Source organism: Phalacrocorax aristotelis, chromosome 2 (assembly GCF_949628215.1).
Source record: "Phalacrocorax aristotelis chromosome 2, bGulAri2.1, whole genome shotgun sequence".
NCBI classification, from domain to species: Eukaryota; Metazoa; Chordata; class Aves; order Suliformes; family Phalacrocoracidae; genus Phalacrocorax; species Phalacrocorax aristotelis.
In genome coordinates, this window is record NC_134277.1 from 55,763,339 (window position 1) to 55,789,228 (window position 25,890).

General features: G+C 40.0%; 1 protein-coding gene across 5 annotated transcripts in view; it reads right to left on the reverse strand.

Moving 5' to 3' along the window:
• Nucleotides 1-25,890, reverse strand: part of AMPH (amphiphysin) — a 126,722-nt gene that overhangs the window by 37,414 nt on the left and 63,418 nt on the right. For 4 of the 5 annotated variants that reach the window (XM_075083676.1, XM_075083672.1, XM_075083674.1 and 1 more), the window contains exons 3-9: nt 16,153-16,207; nt 9,427-9,521; nt 6,375-6,470; nt 4,909-5,016; nt 4,434-4,519; nt 2,401-2,476; nt 1,409-1,491 (exon numbers count right to left, since the gene is read on the reverse strand). In XM_075083676.1, the coding sequence (XP_074939777.1) occupies nt 1,409-1,491; nt 2,401-2,476; nt 4,434-4,519; nt 4,909-5,016; nt 6,375-6,470; nt 9,427-9,521; nt 16,153-16,207 (599 nt within the window). The remainder of the gene's footprint in view (nt 1-1,408; nt 1,492-2,400; nt 2,477-4,433; nt 4,520-4,908; nt 5,017-6,374; nt 6,471-9,426; nt 9,522-16,152; nt 16,208-25,890) is intronic. The other variant, XM_075083673.1, reaches the window with a different exon arrangement.

Below are 25,890 nucleotides of genomic sequence, written 5' to 3' on the forward strand. Positions count from 1 at the left end.
AAAAAAATGTATTTTTAAAAAGCATTTTCAAAATAAATTAAGAAGATCACACTGCATTAACCTATGTCTACTCATTTGCAGTAATAATTTTTTTTTTCTCTCATTGATAGAACGAGTAATTCAGTGGGAACAAGCTAGACATGGTCTAGGAGACACAGGTCGACAAAATATCTGTTTGTTACAAAAACTGCTTTAAGTTTTCCAACACTGCACTATTTTTAATCCCATAAAAGTGTTTTATAAATCCTTTATGGAAACATAGTCCAGCTCGTGAGTCCATCCTAAAGGGGCTAGAAGTGGTGATGCACGAGCTAACAACTCCAGAGGCACTGTCTAAGTATATATGAGCATGGACTAACAGTGAACTAATCCAAAACAGTGTTGGACATGTTCTTAATAAAGTAGTTCTGAATTTTGCATTAGGTAAAAAAATTCAATATTTCATTCTTTGTTCTTCCAAAGTGAGGTCAAAACAAACAGAAATATCAGCCCTATGTCTGAGGCGGATGTTATGTTGTTTGGTCAGTTTTAATTGTTGATAAACTGAGTCCATTTTGAGAGCAAATTAGCAGTAGCTATAACATTGTTCTGATTGCTTCTGATGAACTGGGATCAGCTGGAAATTCAGCATTTATGTATTCACTCTAAATATCATCGTGTTTGGTAAGTTTCACTTAATTTCAACCTCTTCTGTCTATCGCTATTACAGTACCAAGAGATCAAATTATGGCAGAAAGGCTCCATTTGTTGCAAGCAAAAAACCAAAAATGCTGCACCGGCATTCACTGACCTTAAGAAAGCATCCTCTGATTTTAAACTTTTTTTTGCTTTTGTTTTTACTTTAAGACAAGTTTTCTCTTGAAAGTCATTAAAATATGGTATTTTTTGACATTCTTTTTGCTTTAGCTTTTCAGCTTTTATCATGCACCCTCAGGTCAGATTTTTAACTTTTCCCCATGAGCAGAAGAGGGAAAAGCTGACTTACAAAGGTTGGGATTCCGACCTAATCATATGCCTTTAGGAGCTAAAAACACACCTAAATATTTCAAGGCTTTAAAAAAAGATTATGAGAGTTAGCAAGAATGCTGTAAACTAAACATCTAAGAATAAATGAGCTATATAGTTAGCTGGTGTAAATTGGTGTAACAGTCTATAACGAACTAGGCCAGCTGAGCATCCGGCCTTTCTTTTTTTGAAAGGACAAATAAGTGGGTGATGAAGGAGGTTTTGCACCTTTATTCACGTTGAGAAGAACTTGATCCAAGGTACCTTTACTATCCTGAACAAACAGACCCAGTGACCGTGCTCTGAGCAGCAATCGCTACACATGGTGTAGGTGATTGCTACATGTGCTGAAACCCAAAAAGCCTACTGCAACGTAATTCATTAAAAAATGCAGCAAATTCACCTTGGTGCCCCTTGAATGGTGAAGGCCTTGTCTGCATGCTGATCTCCCAGCTTTGTCATCACTTCATATAGTTTGTGACATAGCTGTAAAAACAAAACATTTGCTTGAGTGTGTATGAAGCACTAAAGTAATGATTAAAAACACAGGTGATAAATCTGGTCTGATAGCTGATATCCTGATAATATATAATCTGATCACTTTAAAATGGCATATAGATCCTTCCAAGAATACTCAGTGCCACATATATCAAAAGCCAAAGTTGAAACTTATCAAAATCCACAGAATCAATGACATCAGCAGTTCTTCAAAAACATAAGCTGGTTTTCAGAGAAGTTTATACGTGTGACTGACTGCTGCCTGATTTCTGAAGAAGGGGGTCACCTAAAACTTAAAGCAACATGGGGAGCCAAGAAGATTCATGTTTTCCCCTCAAAAACCTAATCCAAATTTATGTGGAGCTTCAGTCAAGAGAGTTTCCCAAACAATTTTGATTCCTCTTGGTAGGTTACTCAGCACCTTAGTACTTAGCAAGGTACATTCAGAAGATCCTCACTGAAACTGCTTGATTAGCCTAACAGTCACAGATACAATGTTACATTGCTGACAAGATATATAGCAGTCTTGAAAGGAATGCTTGACATGTTTTTCTTGTACTGATTAAAGCAATGAGACAGTCAGCAATTGGGCACGGAAAAAATACTGAAGGCAACAGTATGCTAAAAAGAATGGAGAAGCCGTCAAAACATAAAGTGAATTTAGCACTGCAACTGATAAGGCACTGTAATCCAAAATTGTACAGGCTACCCTTTCCTCAAGGAGAGTACAAAAATGGCAGGTAGAAATCAACACACAGGTTATACTACAAATCTGGATCTAGGGCAAATTCTCACATGTGCCTCTGCTAAATTTTTTAGTGCTGCGTTACTAGACATTTGCTTGCTGTTATGCATATCACATAGTCCATTATACATGAGATATTAATTTTTACTCACTAAAGCTATTTCCTTGTGAAACTTGGCTTCAAGGCTGGATACATTTTTGAAGGTGTTCACATAGAAGCCAACTCGTCTATGGAGGATGGCACAAAGAAAGGAAAAAGAGAATAAAAGGTAGGGGTCGGAGGGCCGCAAAGGCAAATTAATTTCTTTCCAGACTACAAGTGATATTCTTGACTATTATTGTCAGCAAAGCAAATAATTAGATCAAATGTCAAAATTTCAGACTAGTTCATTCATGGCTATTTCTGTTTGTGTTAAAAATCATCATATTTCACACCGCACAGAGTAAACCAAGTTGAGACTGCTCCACAGTAGGGGACTACAGCTTGTTTTAGAGAGGGGAAGACTGGAAAAGGATTGGCACAAGTGGGACACAAGCACACGGAAGGCAAGGTGCTCTGGGCACACCATCTCCCACTGGACAGCAGGCAACCATTGACTAAAAGGAGAGAGGTACCACTCTGGCACTGTGAGTGCCTGCGCCCTAGATGCTATCGCAGCACCTAGGTGATGCGGGTGTGTCTGGAGGCAGCTTTAAGGTATACAGCTCCATACAGCCTGGGGGTGGGTGTCCCATGCTCAGCCCTCCTTAAAGAAATCAGCCCTGAAATACATGAATATGTATGTAAGAGAAAATAATTTATAATATAGACTAGACATTTTTGCACATGCAGTCAAAAACCTGCTTGCTTGGGGTGAGTGATTACATACCTCTTGTGCACTTTGAAAGTGGAAGGTGTTTTCTTAGGTTTTGAATTATCCTTTTTCCTATTTAAAACTTTCATGTGTAATTGCTCCAGACTTTTATTGACAAAAATAATCTTTGGCATAAGAATAAGCCTGCAAAATGTCAACTCAATGTGTTATTTTCTTCCTGAAGAATTATAATAACCGGAAAAAAAGGACTCTGAAAGCAATTGCTTTCTAAATTATGGCTATTGGTCAAATTAAGTTCTACCTTTTCCTGTGACTAGTTAGTGGGCAACACACATATTAAAATAAAAGGGCCCTTACTCTAAATCATTCATATACAGTTTTACTTTCAGTAAGCCCATAAATAAATATCTTGAAGTGCTAAGAAGCTTTTCAACAGAAATAGGCAGAAACACACCAAGAAAACCCTCTAAGGATCTGAAATGTAATAGGAATTAATTTAGAAGGCAGAGAAGACAGGATAGTTCAGTGACTCACAACACATTTCCACTCCAGACTGTCATTTGTTAAAGAACACAGCATGCTAACAAGATGCTTATTTTTCTACTGCTTTTGTTCTCCTGTTCATTTTGTCTGCATTTTCTGTATAAACACAATTAATGATTAAATACCTTAAATGAATGATCGATGCCATGAATTGTTTGTACATCACAGACATAGCAGAGCAAAAATATAAAATGTGTATTCTGATGTAGTTACAATGTTGTTTTTCCCGTCTTCTACCATTTTGGTAGTACCTTATAGGAACTTGGAAACAATAATTACCATAAAAATCTTTATACCTTTGTAAGATTCTTTGTTTCGGTACCTTTTACAGAAAAATGACCTATAAGTAGACCCACTGCAAATCTAGAAAAGCATTTGGCTGCTCTGTACAGTTACTTTTGACAGTGGAAATATTTGATCCTTCTTATTAACAAGTGTCTGGGTGTTTTTCTTGTAAGGATCATGTATCCACCACTAAGGTGTCTGGGAAAGGTTATGGAAGCAGTTGGTTGTAGTCATGATCTGCCATTCTGTGCTCTGACACAGTTCTTTACCCGCAAAATGGAGACCTTTTTGTACCTCGGAATGAAGATATGATAAGAAATCTTAACTGCCAAGGTACACTGAAAGAAATAAGCATAAATACACTTACATTAAGTATAATTTTAGATCCTTAGCAGGCATTTTCCCTTTTATTATTTCAAAAACATAATGGATTGGATCTTCAAGGAGCCATCAAACCATTTTCTATCAGTTCATTAAAATCCCCTGGTTCCCTTTCCTTACTCCCCCTTTAGGCCTTCCAGACAATATCTGCCTAGGCTTACCGTGACCACAGAGTTGGCAACTCTTCCTGTAAATCAGTGTTAAACTCCTCAAACACTTTCTGTGCTTTTTGGAATTCTTCTTCTGCCTAAAACAAAATGAAACAGGGTAACTTCTGCAATCTCTATGACGTAGCAAAACCTGCCAAAATTGGTTTTGTGTATTTTTTTGTGTCTCTTTACAATTTTTATTAACAAAGGATGTGACTCAGTCCCACACTATGCAGGCGAAGACGGGACTTGCTGTCCCCAGTCTCATCAAGACAGAAAGTTAGGGCTCAAATGGGACTCACTCCTGAAAGAGGCTAGGTGTTCCCTCCACATGCACTAGAATACTTAATACACGTTTATGCTTAAGGATACCCTTATTTCAATTTCTGAGAGGAAAAAGAAAAGAAACTGTGCTCTGTCTCTGCACAGAAACAATTGCCACCCGTGCTGCCTAAGTCTTCTGCCAGCATCCTCCTGATTGTGCTACCTTGGTAATTCTGCCTTCATCTTTTCTTTTTGAGCTCTGCAGGGCTTCTAGATGATGCCTTGCACTGTCATAGTCCACCAGCTTTCTGCTTCGTTTTGCAATGCGAGTCTGTACAGGGGAAGAACTGAAAGTCAGCACAAAAAGCACTTTTTTAAAAGCTATTTTACCTGCGTTGTCATTAATGTTTTTGACATATTTTTATTCTTCCTTATCTGCTGTTCATATCTGAATTACTATATCATGCAGGAACATGGGAATGGTAAAAGAGACAAACTAATCACCTTATTTTAAATAAGGAATTAATTTACAGATGGTTTGGAAAGGTTTTTTGTGGGTGTAGGGCTTACAGGCCTTAAAAGCAAGATACCAGTTTTATGCAGGTCTTGTCTCATTCTCCAGAATAAGTGGATCTGTTAAACTCATGGTAACACCACTTTTTTCCCTTACATGTAGTGTGCAAATTTAATTAAAAATTAACATTTTTTTTCTAGAGTTGGAAAAATGCTTAAAATATACTTCTCAGTATAGTTGCTCTGACACATAACTAAGATAACTGGAGTTCAACATACAACAGGAATTCTAACTTACCTGCTATGATTCTTTTAAAGCTAAACAAAAGTCCTTTGATATATACTGACTTTACAAAGCTATCTATTATATGGAAAGTCCACATGCTGAGAGGGCATAAGCACAGTTTGATTTAGAAGCAAGTTTGAGACTGAATGTCAGTATTGTTGGGATTTTTAAAATTATTTTTTCTTTAGTCCCTGATATAAATGACTAAGGGGATAACTGCATGATACCTGCTCAATTATAAACCATCACAAAGAATTGCCAGCTATGTCCATATGGTCACATTCAAATATAAAAGTATTTACTTCCCGCCTGTAATGATTCTTTATCCCCACACATTTCATTTAGCAAACATCTCCCTGGACTGTACGCTAGACAGGCATCTGGGAGAGGCTAGAATCTGCATAACAGTCTCTCCTGATGTGTATTACAAAATCTTTTTATAACTAATTAAAAGTCAGGAATCATGGCTTAGAAAGATATTTAGATACCCACAGGTGCATCTAGCCAATAACAACAGGCCTGCTTTTCATGTTGTAATTTGTCTCGCATTTTAACAGTTGAAGAGCTTAATGTGTCCCTGTTGAATTTAGTGAGAATTATCTCATACCAAACAAACAGGATCAGGAAAACACATCAAAGTTTTACCTACAAAGGCTAATTTACTTCCAAGGACTACTGCATGAAAAATAATTTTGTTCACTTGGAGAAACAGTGCAGCCTGATGTCAGGGATTTGCTTACAGAACATCATCTTCTACATTGCAGAAGAGAACGACTTCCACCTCCCCCCCTTTTTTTTATTTTTCTTTGCTTGTAATCTCATTTTCTATTTATTTTATGACTCAGCAATAATTTTTACAAATTGTTCTTCACAGGAAATTATTACTGTACTTTGATATCAGGAAATTGTCCTAGATATGTATCCAAGGTCAACAATGACCCATCCACCAGTTTTTGATGGAAGTCTTCCCAAAGTTCATCACATTTCTGTAAAGGTAGAAAAGAGAAAAACACGTTTAGTAATTTAATTCCACTCCAAACCTAGGAGAAATAGAAATGTAATTGGCAAAGATTAATCTTTCTGAAGTTTAAAAATATTCTTTATGGCAATAAATCAGAATGTACTTAAAAGGCAAATGAAAAGGAATACCTTGATGTTGCAAGTTTTAATTCACAACTAAAGAAGATTTAGCTTAATAACTAGTTTGTATTTTCATTCTTTCAAATAGTAACTGCTATGTGAAAATAAGGATACCATGGATTCAAGGTCTTCCTCAGGGTTTCAGGTCCCTGAGGGACAACAACACAGAATCAGAAGCTGCCCTAGTTCTTATGCTGATGATGAACCTTCCTTACAGAGAAAAGAAGTACAACTAAAACTAGAAGAGTAAAGGGAAAAAAATAAAATGGTTTCATATCAATTACAAGGATTTGTAAGCTTAGCTTTGCTTGGTCATTCTTAAAATTAAAGCTGTAGAGACCCACCCTAAGAAATGTCTTTCCATCCCATACTTTTTTTGCCATTACGGTACATTTGATAAAATGGCTGATGCACAAAGAACTCTACCTCGCACTGCTAGAGAACTGGGATGCCAGATCTGAAACATGCCAACATCAGTAAGCAAAATAAACAAAATCCCCCCCCAGAAGCTAAAATGCTTTTCTCCAGCCTCCTTTGCAGCTCTGGGGTAGTCACCAAGAGACACTCCTTGTAGTTTTCTGGTTTTTAAGAACATGTTAATACAGCAGAAGTAACGAGGATCCTGTGGGAAGCAGGATGAGACTCCTTGCCAGGAGCAAATCCTGTTACATAAAGACATAGTGCTCGAGGTCCTGGGGTTCTCAGTTGAACAAGTCATTAGCATGAGTTAAACATCCTGATGCCCCTTTTCTTTACATATTTCAAAAATCTCTGAACTCCCTGCTTTGATAGGAGGGAGGCTAAAGGGGGCAAGTGCTGCTTTACAGGGCTGTTGTCCTCACCGGCAAGTCCAGAAAGCTATTCCCTAGCATTTGTTTTATCATAAGCTACTATAGGGCATATTATAAATGCCAGCATTCAGTTCATTCATTTCCTACCCTAACAGAGTCCCTAATGAAATATTACAACCTATTAATCCTGCTTAAAAGAAATACCTCATTTATTAACGCAATACTTAATCACAGAGGTCTACGGAGCAGCACAGCATTAGATCATAGGAAGCAACTGACAGACTTGCGCATTTGCCTTTGTATCTTGGCGATACATATTTTGGACAAATTAAAATCATGAAGGTTTTCTGAAAGATACTGGTTTCAAGAAACATTGCTGAAGAGTCCTTTGAGCCCTCATCTTTCTTACTCTACAGAATAAGGTCATTTAGGTGAATCTCTTTTGGAACGATCATTTATACCCTGGACTTCACAAATATATCATTCTTTCTTACTCTATGTTGAGGGATGCATAAATCTACATTTGTGATTATAAAGGGACAAAAATCAGGAACAGAGATTTTGTAACATTGCCCATGAGTCCCTTAAGAAGAAACATCTAACATTTATCCCTATGTCTAATAGAGATTAAGAGCCAAATTTTGGTCCTTTCACACACAATTTCGAATTTCCAAGTGTAAAATCTAATAGTCTACAGATACAAGATGAGGTGCTACAGCAAGATGCAGCAGGAGATCTTCCAGCTGTTTAGGCTAAAATAATATATATGGTATGGTATCTAAACTAATACAATTTGGAAGCTGGGTGCTTTTGAAATCAAAAACACGTCATGCCTTCAGCAGCAGGGAAGTGTAGAGGAAGGCAGCCATAGAGAAGAAAAACAATCATCATGCAGTATTCCAGTTTCTTGTTAATCGTATTTACCAGGAGGCCTTGCAAACTGAATACAGGTAAAAGCTGCACTGATAACAGTTTGCACTTTCTTGTTGCCACCAGCACATTTGCTGACAGACCTCCCCCAGAATTAAGGCTGTTTAAGCACGCAATTCAGAGCACCTCAAGTCAAATTCCTGCAGCGTCCTCTAGAAAAGCCTATTCTTCTCTAATCACTGGAGGAAGCTAAAAAACCTAAAATGAATAGTGCCCTGCAGCCTAATTTGCCCCTAAATTCCAGATTCTTGTCGGAGAGAGGTGAATTTTCCTCTCTTATGAGGAAAGGCTGAGAGACCTCGGTCCGTTAAGCCTGGAGAAGAGAAGACTGAGGGGGGATCTTGTCAATACTTATAAATATCCGAAGGGTGGGCGTCAAGAGGATGGGGCCGGACTCTTTTCAGTGGTGCCCAGCAACAGGACAAGGGTCAATGGGCACAAACTGGAACACAGGAAGTTCCACCTGAATATGAGGAAAAACTTCTTTCCTGTGAGGGTGACAGAGCACCAGAACAGGCTGCCCAGTTCTTCCCTGAAGACATTCAAAACCCGCCTGGACATGTTCTTGTGCCCCCTGCTCTAGGTGTCCCTGCTCAAGCAGGGGGGTTGGACAAGATGATCTCCAGAGGTCCCCTCCAACCCCTACCATTCTGTGATTCTGTGAATGTCCCATCAGATATCCTGTTTAGTGCGACTGGCTCAACAGTTGTTACATAGTACACAAGGATAAGCAGATTTGATAATTTTTGACATTCAATTGAATAGAGAATCCCAACTGTAAAACTGCATGTAAGATACCTTGTATAAACTGTCAATCAGTTGCTATCAGGACCAATTCTGCTCACACTGATGCTGATCTCAGTGGGTGCTTGCACCAGCTAGTCATAAAACAGGCATTGCAAATGAGGCATCTGGTCAGCAGGAGGTGCATTTCACAAGACTAATAATTTATATGCTCAGAAAACAGGATTTAATGTGCAATGAAAAATTAAGAAAAATTTGGGATATACACTTCTCCTCAACAGCTCAGATTAATCCTTTTGCAGCCAAAATACTTTTTTCCTCTTTCCACACATCCTACCTCTCCGATCATTTTCACGTCTTCTCGTCCGTACCAATCTGGCTCGTACACTTCGTGAAGAGACTCTGTAAGCTTCTTTGAGGCATCTTGCATGCCTGTAATTAGACAGGAGGAACATATAACTGAAAACTACAAGAAACAGTTGCTAAATATCTTTATTTTGATCCACATGTACCTACTATACTGTTCCCACTGGCACGTTTAGAGCATCAAATTCAAGAGTTGAAACAAAACCTTTATTTTTACCCAGCTCCCCAAGGTTAACAAGAAATGTCCCTCACAGAAGGATTAACCCCCATTTATATGCAGGAAAAAAGTTTCTGTCAGATTAGGGATTCCATTCTCTATTCTGAACATGAATAACAACTCAGAGGGAGGTCCTGCCCAATAAAGACATTTAATACCTGCCTGAAAGACTAGCACTGAGAAGGCAATCAAATGGAAACCTGCCTTTGGTTATTCACAGCTCTTCCAACATACAGAACAGTTTCCTACCTTGCTCACAATAAGTGCCATATTCCTCTGTGTGGAAAAGGAGGCATCTCCAGGGTGGTACAGTTAAAATGGCAGAGATTTATGGGAATTGCTGGCTATAAAAACAGACTTAGGAGAAAAGCTAGAAGGGGTTTGGGCTAACCAAAAGTGCTCCCCAGAATGGAGAGGTCGCACATAGGCAGAATATATCTCAGGATTTCTGTTTTTCCTTCTTTTCAAAGACATTTAAGTCTCAGGAGCTTTCACATGTAAAGTGAGTGGTTAGGAAAAAGCAGCTTGTTATTCTTGTGCCCACAATAATGATGGTGGCCTAAAAGTATGCAAATAACAAAGCAAAGGACTGGCAAGAGCTGAGGCAGTGTCCACAAGTCTAGGGAAAAGAGATGCCTGAACCTGGGGAGAGTGACGTAACGGACCTGGTTTTATGAAGAATTATCTTGCATGCGCACCCACTAGGTTTAAAATATGCGGAGCCCAGCACTGATTTACACTTGCAGCACAGAGAAGTGCACTGAGCCAAACTGCATCAGTCACCTTTGGAGCTCTTGCTACCACAGGTGAAACAAGAACAAGGACTATTGATGGTTATTGCTCTGTAAGACACAAAGGAGCTGGCTTAAATGTAAAGTAGCTTCAATGAAATCACAAGAAAGCCTAAATCTATCTTCAGTGAGGTCAGTTTGACCCAGTGAATAAATTACTGCCCTCAGTGAAGGCATTTGAGTTTGCCTTTCCGTTTTGATGGACCACAAAACAATAGATGTTGAAAATTATTCCGAATCCGGTGAAACAAAACTCATCTCACCTAACATGTTAAGCGTCAGTTCAGAATCAGTAATTTTAAAATTACTTTATTTCAACTGCTTTGCAAAATCTAAACAATACTGCTGATTTTTTTACCTAGCATTAATTTTTCTTTAAAAAACCACATTTTTTCTCCAGCCAAAGTCTGTTTGCTGCAGCAAATCTGTGCTGTCTTGAAAATGTCTCTAGTGTGATCTTCAGATTTAACTGCTCAGTGGCTGAATTTAGGAATAACTTTGATATTTCTGTTTTCTGAACAAAGAAGCATTTAGGAGTGGAAGAGGAGAATTCATTTGAAACTTGAATGTCTCAAAGAGCAGACTTGACCTAGTCAGTAGCTATTCCACCATGCACTCCAAAACACAGACTGGAGATATGACAGGAAAATAAATGTAATAATGCATGATTCCTAATACAAAAATGGTGGTCTATGGAATGGGTAGGACATGACAACAGATACTGAAAAAGCTGAAAGTAGATGGCTGTTCTCAGACCTTGGGTTCAAGGGAGAGAATGGCATGGGAAAGGGGGAGAACAAGTACAAAGGAAATCCTGGTATTCAGAGAGTAACAGCTTCCACCCTTAAATCCAAAGGTGCTGTGCCAAAACAGAATAATTTATCTCTTCAGGGATTGTCTTGGGATGCTTTTTAATGACAAAGCTCAGCTTAGAGGATTGGTATAGCACATGAACTGAAGACACACTTCTTTCATTTCTCCTTTGTGGTTAATGCTTAGGATGATGCATCATTAGCTAAGAAAGGGTTCCTGAATGAAGGGGCTTTTTTGCCTAGAATATGCCAGATTAAAGCAAAACACATATGATCTTCACATATTTTCCTAGGCAAGACTCATTTAAAATCTTTAATACCTCTGCAAATTAATCAGCTCAGGAGGTACAGCAAAACCAGCACAGTACTGCTGTACTTAAGAAGGTTGCTTCTGTCTACTCAGGGTGAACGCACAGACCAGGAAGGTTTGCCCTGCTCACACTTGATCCTTTCTGATACCTGAACTTCTGCCCTGAAGCACGCTGCGTGCTAAGCCTCCCACATAGGTTCCTGTAGCAGGCATGCTAGCACAGCTGCTCGCTAATCCCTCCTGCAGCTTGCATTCAGCTCAGTCACAGACCAGGCTTGGGTAAAGCACATTTTCTTATGCAAACTTTCTTTTTTTTTTAAGTACTACAGGACTCAGGCATATATCTGCTTAAGAGAATAAGTAAAAGCCACAATATCCCACACTTGAGTCATATCAAAGTCGCACCGACTTTTACTCTTGTTTCAGTTCTGAGAATCTGGTATTCCTTCGTTCTACCAGATTCCTGTAAAAACATCAATCAAATCCAGCTGCAGCGCGAGGCAAGTGAGCATTACAGTACTTGGCTTCCTCCATCAGGGGCTTCAGTCTGAAATTTCCACAGACCAAAATCATCCGTCCTTCTCCCCAAATACTGCATTTATACTAGCTTTACTGCAATACCCCATGTAAGTGCACAGGTAAATACCAGTCTGGTGGCTTCCCATTCTTTTTTCACGCCTGTAGGCACAAACCTATGATGTCCAATGATTTTTTTATTTGGCTGGTTTTCACACAGAATTATTGGTTAAGCACTGATACCTTTTATGCATTATTCAGCACTAAAGAGGATTAGTGTCAGCCATAGACTGCAAGCTGTCTATCTCTGCTGTTTTTAACTGCTGTCACTGAGAAAGATGACTTATTTAAAGCACGTCATTAAAGTACTAAGAAATGTGAAAAGAATTCTTACTGCCAATGAACAGCTAGAAATTTATATTTAATATCTATTGTTTCATTTAGTACTGCTCCTTCTTAATAATTGGGTCACTTATTTCATAACTACAAATGCCAAAATAATTGAATTGCTGAGCAAAAATGATGCTAAATAATCCAGTTACTGAAGTCTGAGGCTCTTTCATTAAATCAACCCTCTTTCTATGGGAAAGAACCCCTGTCCCTGGAACCCTGAAGGACTCCTGGAGGTGCCCAGGTGGTAGGCATCCTAGGGGTGGCAGTGCAGATACGTTCCAATTCCAGTGCCCTAGAGACAGCAGAGTGTAGGTGACTTTGGCATCACAATTCCAGTGTATTCAAGCTCCCATGGAGATTCAGACTGGCCTGGGACTCCATGTTGACCATAGGACCCATATACTATGGGGTTTCTTCACTCCCCGGCAGGGAAATCTAGACTGAATCATGGAGAAAATTCCATTTTCCTGACGGAGCAAAGTACATTGGTCTGGCTCTTGATATTTAATTATTTGAGTGGGGAAGAGAGCTTCATGTGCGGTTCTCCAGGGAAATAACCTATCCTGCCATAAGGGTTGTATCTGATATTGCGAGTTATCCATTAGAGTTTCCACTGGAAGAATTCAACCCTTTCATAAGTCATTACTAAATTTTACAGAAAGATGTTGAATAGTTTTATTGCTTCTAAGAAATTACATTATTTTAAGATTCGTGTGTCTGGAGGATATGTGCAGTTCTGTCAGTCACAGACTGACAACTAGGCAGCAGAACTGCTTACAGACCTCCAAAACCTCTCCTTCCCTTCCTCTAGACCAGTTATTATTTCTCACTATGTTAAGCCACTTGAAAAGTATGGTTGTTCTTTTTCATGGTGAAGGATTCCTTTTCACCTCTGCCACCTTGCTGCCTCTATACAGATCCAGGTCTGTATCTCCCCATCTCTACTGGTACTTGTAAAGAGCTCAGGGTAGAGAACAGGAGGCTGATTTAGGGTTTCTTTAGCACTTGGCCCACAGAACTGTTCAAGTCACCAACAGCTCTCAAAAGCTTAAAAAAATAAATCGTGAAGTAGACAACCCAGATACACGTTGCCAAGGAGACTGGAAGAGACAGAAGACTGAGGCATGAGATGGGGAATAGTACACAGTCTCGTCAGTATAAACACCACTGATACATAGCAGACATTAAACTATCATGTTTAATGATATGAAACTATATGTGAAATAAAGCAGCACATAAAAGCCATTCACAAGTTCAACAGCTTTATGACATGGTTCCTCTGAGTCCTTGAGTAACCAGCAGTAAAGATCAAGATCCAGCTAAGACTAGGAAGCCTTCCTGAGAGAGGAGTCTGAATACAGCAAAAATTCTTTTCTTTTAAGAATGTATGATACTAAACCTCAAACTGTTAAGTATATTAAAATGAAGGGATAGAGGGTTATAAGAAGGCTCAGTTGACCATTCCTTGCTTAAATTGTGCCTAGATCTCATACTTCCAACTTCCAATATCCAATCAGTCAAAAGCCACACAGCAAAATGAAACTTATTATTAGAGTTCACAACATAACCACTTCATAAAATGCTTTTAAAGTCAGCTATCTTGCCAATTCCTGAAACCCTTTCAAATGAAATGCTTTTCTCACATCTGTAAGGGTGCAAGGATGTCAAGTGCATTATTTTCCAATGATACGCTGAACTTGTTCCCTGCAAAACGAGCCCCTGATGACAGCATGCCTCCAAGGCTCAGATGTCCTAGCTGCAGAAATCCCACTCCAGTGGCTAAATTCAGGGGTTCCCATGCTTTTGTGCAGAGCCACCCCAAAATGTTTTAATGATGGCAGTCCTTGGAAGAATAGCAGCAAAGAGGCCGTAGCAGTTACTGGCTTTGCTTCTGCGATTCAAAATCTGGAAGAGCCTTTGCCACTGCTGAGCTAGTCAGCTTTGGGGAAGCCCCAGCCAGAGCTGTCTTTGTGGACTACGGTCTTGGGCTGTCCTCCCACTCCACAGCATGAAGGTGTGCCAACATGTGTGCCAAGGATGCCCACTGGTGGCTTGTTGGCTTTGGAGAATAACATTTTAAAGGTGTTTGCAAGCTGCTTATGACTGGGTCTTTTTTAAGACATGAAGATACTGAGGTGTTAGCAAACACTCTTCATTCTCAGTAAGAAAGCCAGTCCAAATTATTTTCAAATATGGACTTACAGGCTGCAACAAGAAAAAGATGATGAACAGAAAAGCAAGTTAAAAACAAAACTCAGTGCAAAGAGTAGCCCACTAGACAGTAAACCAGCAAAAGGACCACGAATGCACAAAGTACTAGGAAAAGAAGAGAGAGAAAGAAAGAAAATGAAACAGACAGGAGGATTGTTGTCACCAACATGGAAATCAAAGCAGCATTTAAACAGTCAGCCTACATGACAGAAAAGCCATCTGGCCAACAAACCACCTCATCACGCTGCTTCTTAGTTTCCATCTGATAATGGGAGTGGGGAAGGGATGACTGAAAAATAAGAATGTAAAACCAGCATCCAATGGGTTCCAAACAAATGACCGATGCTGAAATTTCCTCTAAGAACAAAAGACTTTGTTCAAATCCCTACAAGGCAAAATACCTCGTCTGGTATAGGATTTTCCTTGCCCAGCCCACCCAGAAAATAGATGGTCAAAGACATTAAGCTACTGCTTTTCCCCCCATTTTATAATTCCAACCAAATAAGAGGTTTCTTCCCTGCCTGCCAACGGCTGCTGAAGCTTTATTATGGAACAGTGATTTCCAGGGATGTTAATACTGGCTTGTAACATTTTCCCTACTGGACTCGTGCCAAGTTGAAAATATATGCACATATATATACAGACATATATATTTATCACATATATATATACACACACATATTTATGTCAAGAAGCCATTACTGTTTCTCTGTCAGTCACCAACTCTTACTGCCTTCCCTTTAGCACCTGGCCTTAAACTCCTCCAGAGAGAGGCGGTACAAGAAAGAGAATACTGTATGGTGCTAAGTTGAGTGTGCTGGATTTATGAATTTCCAGTAGGATTTAAATGGCTGCTTACTTGATCTGTGATATTTAAGCACTAACCGGTGAGCTTCTGCTACTTGGATTTTCAATGTAGTATTGAAAGAGATCACATTTGATTTTTAAATGTAAAAAAAAGGATTAAGCAGGCAAAAATACATGAGAAATCACGTCATCACAGGGAGCGTGGTTTTGGAGGGAGGAGATCATCATCCAACTAGTAATACCTGGAAATGTTACTGTTGTGGAGGTCAAGAAACCCCTTGCCTTGCATGGGGTATTTCATATTCTAGCATTGGCAAAGACAAGTAACAAGATGCATAGATTTTTTGGGTGCTCAAAACACATGCAATGTGAGAATCTGGGCAGCAGTCCTGCACACAAAGGACAGCCAAGGATGAGCTGTGAATGCAAGACTGTACACACATGGGTTGGTATCGAAGGTGCAGAATCCCCAGCAACAGGCTAAAAAGCCTACGCCAGATCCAAAGCAGAAATGTGGACTAGTAATGACAGAAGCAATATTACTTGTATTTGTCTCTGTATACATTAAACAAGCCTACGTGTCTCAATTTTTTTAAAAAAGCTTGCTTTATGAAAACATGATGTAAAACTTAAAAATCACCTTTGATGGCTGCTAAATATCCCCTCAGTTCTCTCTGGAGCCTGGAACCCTCTGCCTAGAAAAGGGAAAAAAAAAAAAACCAAAAGGCAAGGAAGTTAAAACACATTTAAGTTATGGTATTGAAAACACACTTCAGTTACATGTTATACCTTGAAACATGCATGCAGTATGTCAAACAATAAAAAGGAATTTCAGTAGGTATCTGATGAATAGTGTCACATATTGCAAACACCCATAGGTTCATACAGAAAAGGTGACCTGGCTGAGATGTTATGCATAGTGTACTCTCTAGGCTAAAATTTCTGGTTTTATTTTATCAGTCATCTGCACAGGGAAGAATTCCAGCCAAAGAAAGACTGGTTTATTTTACAGCCAAGGTCCCATTCAAGTCAGCCTGGCCAATGTCCTAACCTGAAACACAAAGAAGTATAATCACATCCACTTGAAACCACTCAAATGAGGATAGTCTACATTTGCAGAAAATCCATGCCCTTACATAAATGGCTTACTTCTTTTGCAAACATTTTGACAAGTATTTTAACATTTTAATATTTTGCTACCAAATAACTACTAAAATCCAATAGCATTAGTTATTCTGCTTAGCCTGGCTAGCGCATCTTGCAGTCTGCTGTGAAATCTCAACTGTTTGTTTGGCAAATACATCAAGATGATCTTTATTTTATAACAACAGCCTTTGAAAATCTCAGAATAGACAAAACAAAACAGGTTGCTTTATCTCTGACTGTATCACAAGTTGGACTTCGCAGCTCCAAGGATTTACAATAAAATCTGTGCTACACTATAGCACATACTTTATTGCTAAAAAGCTGTTGTCTAACTCACCTTCAATAGCCTGAAGATTTTTGATACACTCCACATTAATTGGTTCCCAATATCCTTCAATTTTTTTTTTATTTAAGCAGTTGGAAACTATAGGAATATCAGCTTGCAGTCACATTTTCTCACATACAGCTACACCATATGGAAAAATCAGCTGCAAAATATGACTGACTGCTTTGGAGTTTTTCTCTTATTTTTTGTGTGAAAGTTAGACCCCAAAATGCTTCATGTGTGAATACTTTAGAAGGCAGAGTCTCAACCGGTATAAGCTGTTGTGACTCTGCTTAAGTCAAACGACTTCTGATGTCAGTAAAGGATTTGCCATCAGCAGCAGTGATGTTCAGAGTGTTCAGACACAGAGGATCATAAGAAATTCAGGTTGAAAGGGACCATCTGGAGCTTAGAATCCATCTACCTGAGCCACATTAAATCCAAACAGTGGTTCTCAAAAAATACTCACTTGCCTCCCCAGTACACACACCTGCAGATTACATCCACCAAATTCACTTGCCTCTCCCAGCTCCCTGCAGGGAACTAGAGGCTTTTAGAACAGGATCAAAAGCCCCCAAACTGCAATGCACCATAAGAAGAGAACAACAGTTTTAAGGTCCTGGATATATTAAAGTATTTAGAAGGTAAAAATGCCCGAGTGGGCAGACTGAATGCACTTTATGGATTCAACAAACAGAAGGTTGCTTTTTCACTATTTTGCTCTGAAACAAAACTCTTTTTTGAACATAAATCCATTAATCAACTAAATGTTGAGCACAGGAATAGACCCACCAGGGTGATATCTGAGAAGCTGCTGAATAACAGCAAGAGCACAGCAGCACTCAGACCACCAATCTGTCTCTGGTTTGGGACTGTATTTGACGCTCTGAGGATAAGCAAACCCTTCCCTTGGTTCAGGATCAAATTTACATATCAAAGCAGGAGCCAGACAGGCACGGGTTGAGTAATCGGTGGATTAAACCTCAGGCTTAATTACTTACAACACAATAGAAAGTTCTGAAAGTAGTGGTAGCTTGATGTTGTGTCCCTTAAGAAAATATATATATGCACATCTTCATACTGCTTAGTAAAAAGTGACACCCTAACGCATCATAACAACACATTTTATCATCCTACACAACATGGTAGCATCCTAACACACTTCAAAAGCTGACTTTTTTCTACTTCTTTCTGTACTGGAATGGGAGGTAGAGAGACGACAGAAGTTGACAGCTTTCCATGGAGCAAGGCATTAAGTGAACAACACTGCCACAGAGGAAAGGAGATTGAACCCAGGGGCAGAATTTCTCGCTCTAAGATCTAAAAAGGAGTACCAGTAAACATGCAGCAGAAAGAGGAGGGAAGTTCCCCTTTTATGCATACCAGTCTCCTCCTGGGAGGATGCCTTGTACTCTGAGAAGCCACATGAAGGTATAGAAATAATCTTCTCTGGCCTGACCACTAGTATAGCCTCTTAGCTTGTGGTGAAAATGGGAAGTAGATACCCACAGCAACTCAATTCTTCATCGTGGTCCAGCTGAACAGCTGCCCATGCAATAACAATTTTTAGTTATTGAAGAATTTCTGTTTCAGAAGCAGCAAACTGCAGCTGGAAGGCTCAGAACCCTGTTAGCTGTCCTCATGTCCAGTAAATGGCATATATTTACTCATACTCGTGCCATTTTGTCACTAACTAGCACACCATGAATGGCATGTCAGGGACAGACATTGCTCAAACACCATGTTTATAACTGTACTGTTGTGCAGTTTTATGATCGGTACCCTAAACCACTATGAGATCTACTGTAGATGGTTAGCGTCGTGAGTCATCAGCAACCACTGCTTAGGAAATCATAGAAGAAGCCAAAGCAGTAAATCATGATGCAAATATTTTGCTGTATGTGCTGTTATGAATTCTGACAATTCATTCATAAGACTAATATTAGCACAAATCTCCCTCAAGTTATTAACAGGTCACAAGCCACTGAAACACCGAAGCAGCATAGAGCCATATGAATGTTCCCTCATTAGCAAATGTTGTATGACACATGACATTAAAGCACCCATGGGCAAGGGCCAGCTCCTATTGAATTTGGGAGCAAACATCTCCATTTCAATGGCAACAGAATTAGACCTTTCTATAAAATACCATAAATAAAAATTTGTGTCAGAAGTCCTCAGTCCTGTGAATTATGCAAAATGTGCCTCTGGTCTACACATTTTGCTATAGTAAACCTGCTATTAGTAAGGGTAGGTACACTTTTTTCACCTAACAGGCTAATTAATATTCACAGGATGAAAATACTGCATTGGTAGCTCTGCACACCTTGCAAACCATGGCAAACCATCGTGGTTTTAAAAAGCACTGTTTTTAAGACTGCCACATATTTAATATTCCCCCTTCCTGATGCTTACTGATACACCTTTTCTCCTTTCTGGTCTATCATATGAAAGAATCTGGTGGCTCCAAAACCGCTGCTCCAAGCATCGTCAGTAAGGCCACCAATTTTGTTAATTGAGATGCAGCTGCTTGAAGAAGAATGAAAAGTTGGTGTCTTTTTGCAGATGTTGTGCTCCTCTGAAATGAGATCTCCTAAGAGAGCACTGATGCTTCCTTTACCTTTTCATAATTTATTTGTTCTACATGAGGCAGCAAAATTAGTCAGAGTTTTATAATATGCAAGAAAACTCCAGAGAGTACGCTATCTCAATAGCACACTTAATAGCAAGCTTCTCACAATCAGGTTGTTTGATAACAGTGGACACATTCTCAGTGGACTCCAGCACCAGAAATCACTACTCTTATCTCACCTGGTCAAACTCAACATACGAATTTCCAGAAATCTGTAAGGCAATCCTGTTAAACTGCACACAAGAGCAAGGGAGGCATGCTAACAACCCAAAACAACATCCCTCACGAGGACAACTGACATAGGTGTCTATAGTGATGTCCCAAATAACTAGTTACTCTGAACACCGTAGCATACAGTCAGTGCCACTGTCAGCTCCCCTTTTCTACTCTCTGGTCTTATTACATGGTCAGTGTTATGTAGCCAGTAAATACCCATGCACCCAGTGAGATAAGGAGGCTCAGTGTTTCAGGATCCTGTTATCTACAGCCACAGGTCTCACACACCTTTACAGCAGCATTAACCTTTTTCAGTACCACTGATTCCTGGGTATGGTTACTTTTGGTTTTCTTTTTAAAGAACAGTATTTAAGCATGTCTTAGCACTGGAATTAAGACAAAGAGAGTCACAGCACTGTTGGCTGGAATACTGATGAGACCTACAAAAACTTAATTACTAAAACCATAAAAAACATGGTTTGTGTCTTATCAGCTTTTGGTTCCTGATGCGTTAGAAAAATCGTTGCTTCCACTCAGAAATTAAAGGCCACCTTGCCTCCACGAAAGCTGGAATTGGATGACCTATTTTCCAGGCATCATTTATTCACAGCTTTCAAGGGACAACAGAAGAGTTTGATTTTTCTATCACGTCACATACAGGATGTAAACACAATACATCTTTACAGGAAAGGTCAGCACAGCATGTGCTTTTTACCAAAAACAAATAAATCACTCCACTTAAGTGAGAGGCAAGATCACTGTCAATGCTGAACCCTAAGCATAGGTTAATTAATAATCTGCCCTGTAGAAATGCAAACCAGATGATTATTAATGCAGCTGTAAGTCTAATTTTGTCATTCCATCACTAAGACATCAGGGAAATACCTCAAAATAAACCATTTTCTGTATCACCTAGAAGACATTCTTTATTGTAATGTGCAGTTCTTAGCTGCAATGTAAGGCAGTACTGTCTCTGCGAACACTCTAGGTAGTATTTACTGGTAGTTCTTTTAGGGAACTCAGAAGTATGAATGCAAAGGGCTATTGCATTAAGTGAAGCTTAACAAAATAAGAGGCTACTGGGACAAATCTGTAATTCAGTATGAAATGTATCTGCATATCAGAGTACCCTATTTTACCATTTCTCAGTCTCCTCATAGTTCCTAGAACTGTCTCCCAAATTTTGGAATCTTTTTCTTAAAGAAATATATTTCTTCTTTTGCTTTGTACAAGCTGTAAAAGACTTGGATTTTGAATTATTTGTTTAGTGCATCACTTGGAAAAAAGTTGGGTTTGCAACATTCTCTGGAAACAGAGGTTTTTGGCATCCCGGTACCTGTCAGGACAACACCAAATTTGTGGTCCAGCCACTAAGAAGGCTCAAGACTGAGAATGTCATCATTCTGATTATTAGGTAACATGAAGAGTTGAAGCAAACTGCATCAAATCAAACAGGCTCCTGAGATAATTTGGACTAATCCAAAAATTATGAACTCTAAAGTTAAGACCGGCAAGCTGTGCCCCACGTAGTAGTGACTCCCAGTAGTCAGATGAGAAAGCTCTCTGCCTGCAGTGATGCTTAACTAACCCACCCTTTTACTGAGCCAACAGTCCCTGTTTCAGACGAGGACTGAACAGAAAACTGTTGGCACCCTCCTTAAATGAAATCCCAACCTTCTGGCCTCACAACTAAACCTCACCCTCCCCGAGCTAGGATCCTACTTTCATTACCTATTACGTCTTCCTACAAGCATATTCATGTCCTCAAAGAAGGGCCCAGGATAATGGTTTTAATGAAAATTTGGGGTGTGCAAAGCCAGCAAGTGCAGAGTCTACAAGTCTATGGTTAAACATAATCTATACATATTAAATGTCAAGGTAGACTTTCTGGACATGTACTTAGCCTCTGTTTATACCTCTAGCTGCATATCCATAACCATGTTCTTAAACAACATATATAAGCTCTGTATTAACAGGTCTGGTGGAAAACTGTCTAGAACCGTTTGTTGTGAACTGGATCACATTCAGTCCATGTGTTAAATCCCAGAGCTGGGCTGTGTCAGCTATGCCCAGGGCTGTTATCCCAAAGGGCTCCTGAAGAAACATATACCAGTCTGCTTTGAAAATAGACAGAAATAACTTAACCATTTGACAGCACTGCCGAGGAGAAAACAATTAGCACAGTTACTAAAGCTGCAGAGGCATAATAGTTTATATCAAAGGGGTAATCAAAACTAGCCCAGTGTGACAAGAGTTTATATTTGGAGCAATCAGTAGGTAGAATCTAAAAAGCAAAACACTGGATCAGTGCTTTCTCCTTTGAAGTGAAGAATTAGTCGGAATAGATCTGGGATGTTCCTGCAGGGATAATTTTGAAGCATGAAACAGAGGGCCTTGTCTTCCTGGGTATCCTGCCTGCTAGGAAATTAGTGAGGATGAGATGAGATTTAACAGCCCACTATGTCTCTTCTAATCCTGGGAAAAATGCACCTTCAGACATAAGATAATTATTAAACATACATTTCAGGACAAAATGGTAATCAGCAGAGAACCCCTTCCCGTAGCCCCCAAAATACTTTGCACATTGTATTGCTTGTATTTGGCTTAGTGGTCGTCTAGTATCTGAAGCATGCCCCTGAAAAGATGGCCTGTCAGATGTAGTCCCTCTGAATGCACTTTGCAACTACTTCTTGGCATGCAGAAGCTCCCTCCCACTAGTATAGATTGTGCTTTCCTGTGTCTGGCTTACTTCGGAGTGTCTAACAGGGACAACATTTGGCATCAACTTTGTATAGCAAAGGAGTCTCACAAGTATCAAGAATCCCCTGCAGTTTAGTATGGGATTCCACAAACAACCAAGGAAATCTGGGTATCAGCTAAGGGAAAACAATCTCTCCTACTCCGAGTAATTTTAATGCTCACATTTTTTGTTTATTGCCTGGATTCCTTTCTCTGTCTCAAGCCCGTGCACAAGATCAGTAAAATAAGGGGCCTAAGGGAAGGACATAAAGTAGGTTTAAAGATGGTCAAGTAGGCATGTGGGATGCCTAATAATTCCCAGAGGAAAGAGGGTGTTGCAGAATACATTGAATTTCACAGGATTACAAAATATATTGAAGATCCCCTTCTTCATCATGTCCTTCATTCAACTGCAGATTAAGATACCTATGACTGTCTACATGAGTCAGATGCCTCTCCTCCTCTTAGAGCCAATGTAGATCGCTTCAGTGCAACCTGTGGAGTCAGGAAGGCAATTAAGAAAACTCTAAAGCCAAAACCAATCACTCAGCCTAGCTGTCTAGTGCCTTTTGTGATGCCCTGCAAGACATCCACAAATGGCAAACATAACCTGTCCTATGGCGCCTGCCAGCTCTGTTGAACAGCATTTGGAAGCCAGGAAGGACACAGTAGGCCCTCAAAAGTGGCAACAGATGCCAACATTTAGACAACTCACAACCCTCACGGCAGCTGCCTAACTTGGTGGGGCTGTGCCAGGAGCCATGAGTGACCCCAGCAAAAGCCATGCCCTTCACTGATGGGTGCCATCCTGCAGGGTCTGGGCCAGGTGGGCAGAGTTGGGGCTGCTTAAGAGGCTTCACTGACATCCCCTGACTTGGCTAGGGTTTGAACCAGGTCCAGGGGTCTGTGTGGGAGATCCAGACAGGAGCACCAGAAGACGCAGCTGAAGCATGGGTCCCCTAGGCATGTCATCCTGCACACCTACGACATGGCTCAGGAAGGGACTATGTGCCCAGGGCTGAGCTAAAATGGGACTCCTAGACCCATGTCCAGGGTTAAGAGTCCCAGATGGGGCTGATCAGAGCCATTAAGGCCCATAGACGCCCCCAGGTGACTGATAGGTTTCTGTCTTAGCCCTCCAGACTAGTTCAGCACAGGCACCTGGAAAGACCCAACTCAAATACAGACATTCACATCCAGGTGTTGCAATCTGGAACTGGATGACCCCTCCAGAGGCAGGGTTCGGCTTCCAAAACATGTGTCTGGTGCCCCTGGATATGCTATGTGGTGCTCAAGAGGACCAGGGAGCCAGCAGGTATGGCACAGGACTGCAGGCAGAACCATGTGCCTCTGTTTGGAGAAACCACTGGGGGCCAGGTGAGACATTGCAAGGCTCATCTGGTGCCTGTGTGTAGGTGGTGAATCTCATCTTTGGTGTCTTTGGTCATTAATAAATTGCAAAGAATCAGTGGCATGTCTGATGCAAAAAGAGCACTTCAATGAACGTTAATTGTCCCACAGAACACCTTCACGTCAACGTCATGCTACAGCTGTATGGCAGCTAAGCATGTTTGCGTGAAATTAAGACCTAGCCAGGCTGGAACTTTTCAGGACCCCTAACAATTACACCTGATAAGCAGCTCTTTCTGTGAGGCACACATTAAGTAAAGCAGTCCACAGTAGCAGGTTCTGGTCACCCAACAACAGCAAGAAAAGTCTCTTAATTTTCACCTAACTCTATAAACTAGCAACAGCAGCACTTGACCTTTTACTTTATTTTGACAATGTCGTGGGCAGCTGCTTTTGTAGTAGCAACTGGTATATCTGTGTGTACAAATACAAACCATGATTGTTTTAAACATTAAAATATAGTTTAACTGTAGTCTGTAAAATAAGTCTCATAACTACATAAGGAAAAATAATGAGACATAAATACGCATAGACACAAAACAGAATATTGATCTCTTACAAAAATGAAGCAAGCACTGTGAGTCATTAAAACATACTTGGCGATAAGGAAATTGCTATTTTACTTCCTGCCAAAAGAAAAGAAAGTGTAAGATACAGTCGCTTGAACAACAGAATACAGATGAAATTTCAGGTAAAACCCCAATGGACTTGATGATATTTTCACAGTGGAGAAATATATGCAGGAATTGCCCTTTTTTCCCCCTTCTCTGAACTTCAGGGTCAATTCAGAAGCTGAGCACATCCACAATTAGTTGTGCTAAATCAAGAGAAACGTCTAAGCATCAAGACATTTCTTGCAATACACTGAATATCTGTGTCATATATGAATTTTTATACGTTTTGTTTGTTCCACAAGTTTTGATTTAGAGTGGCAATTTCCAGTTTACAACTTAAGTGGAAGGTGAATAACAGCTGTATTCACTGTTAAAAATCAGAATGTTTTTCCTGGTGGTTTCAGCTGCAGCAGCTTACTGCTTCTGATAGTGAAAGTCCTGAGGTTCTGCAAAGCCACTGTGCTCTGTTCTCTCCAGACATGGGATGACTCAGTTTCTCCACAGTGATTCATCTGGGTAATTCAACTCTGGCTTGTCAAGTCCAGGGGGACTCTTATCCAGCTGTATTCAGAAAAAGATGGAAACATATCACTGAGGAGTCTAAATGAGATTTTCGTGCAGATAGGTCTGCTGGACATATCCTTTACACAGAGCCTTGGTACATACCCACCATCCAATCTGCTATTCAGGCAAGGAATAGCATGTTAAGATTTCAGTTTTTCAATTATCTGTTTCCTGGGTAATGAGCACTATGGTCTTTCCTTTCCCTGAGCTGAACTGGGAGTCTTCTTTTATTATCCTTGGAGAGTATTAATAAAAAGATCATTTTACCCATAAGATCAGTTGACCTCCCAAGTGTTGCAGGCTCAACAAGGTAGGGAAACAAGAAAAACAGACCACTTTCACAGCTTTCAGCTTACCAGGATTCCCAGAGCCCACATGGCACCAACTGCTACAAAGAACTTACAAAGAGACACAGAGTTGAAGTGACAGCCTTCCTCAAAACCAAAATGGAGGTAGATGAGATGGCCAGGAAAGAGCCAAATCAGTGCTAAATGAGACTGTAAGAAACAAAGTAAAGTTTGGACCTTCTCTCAAATTGCCTCTTCCACAGAGAGGCCCAGTTAGGTCAGCAACCACCATGGAGACAAATAAACCTGGAGGGAACCTGCAAAAGAAGGGACAGCTTCTAGCAGCAATGGTTCTGCTTGCAAGACACCTGAAGGGTCCACATCAACAGTTCAGTGGACCTCAGCACAAGTAACAATCACCTAGACTCCCTTTTATTCTTTAAAA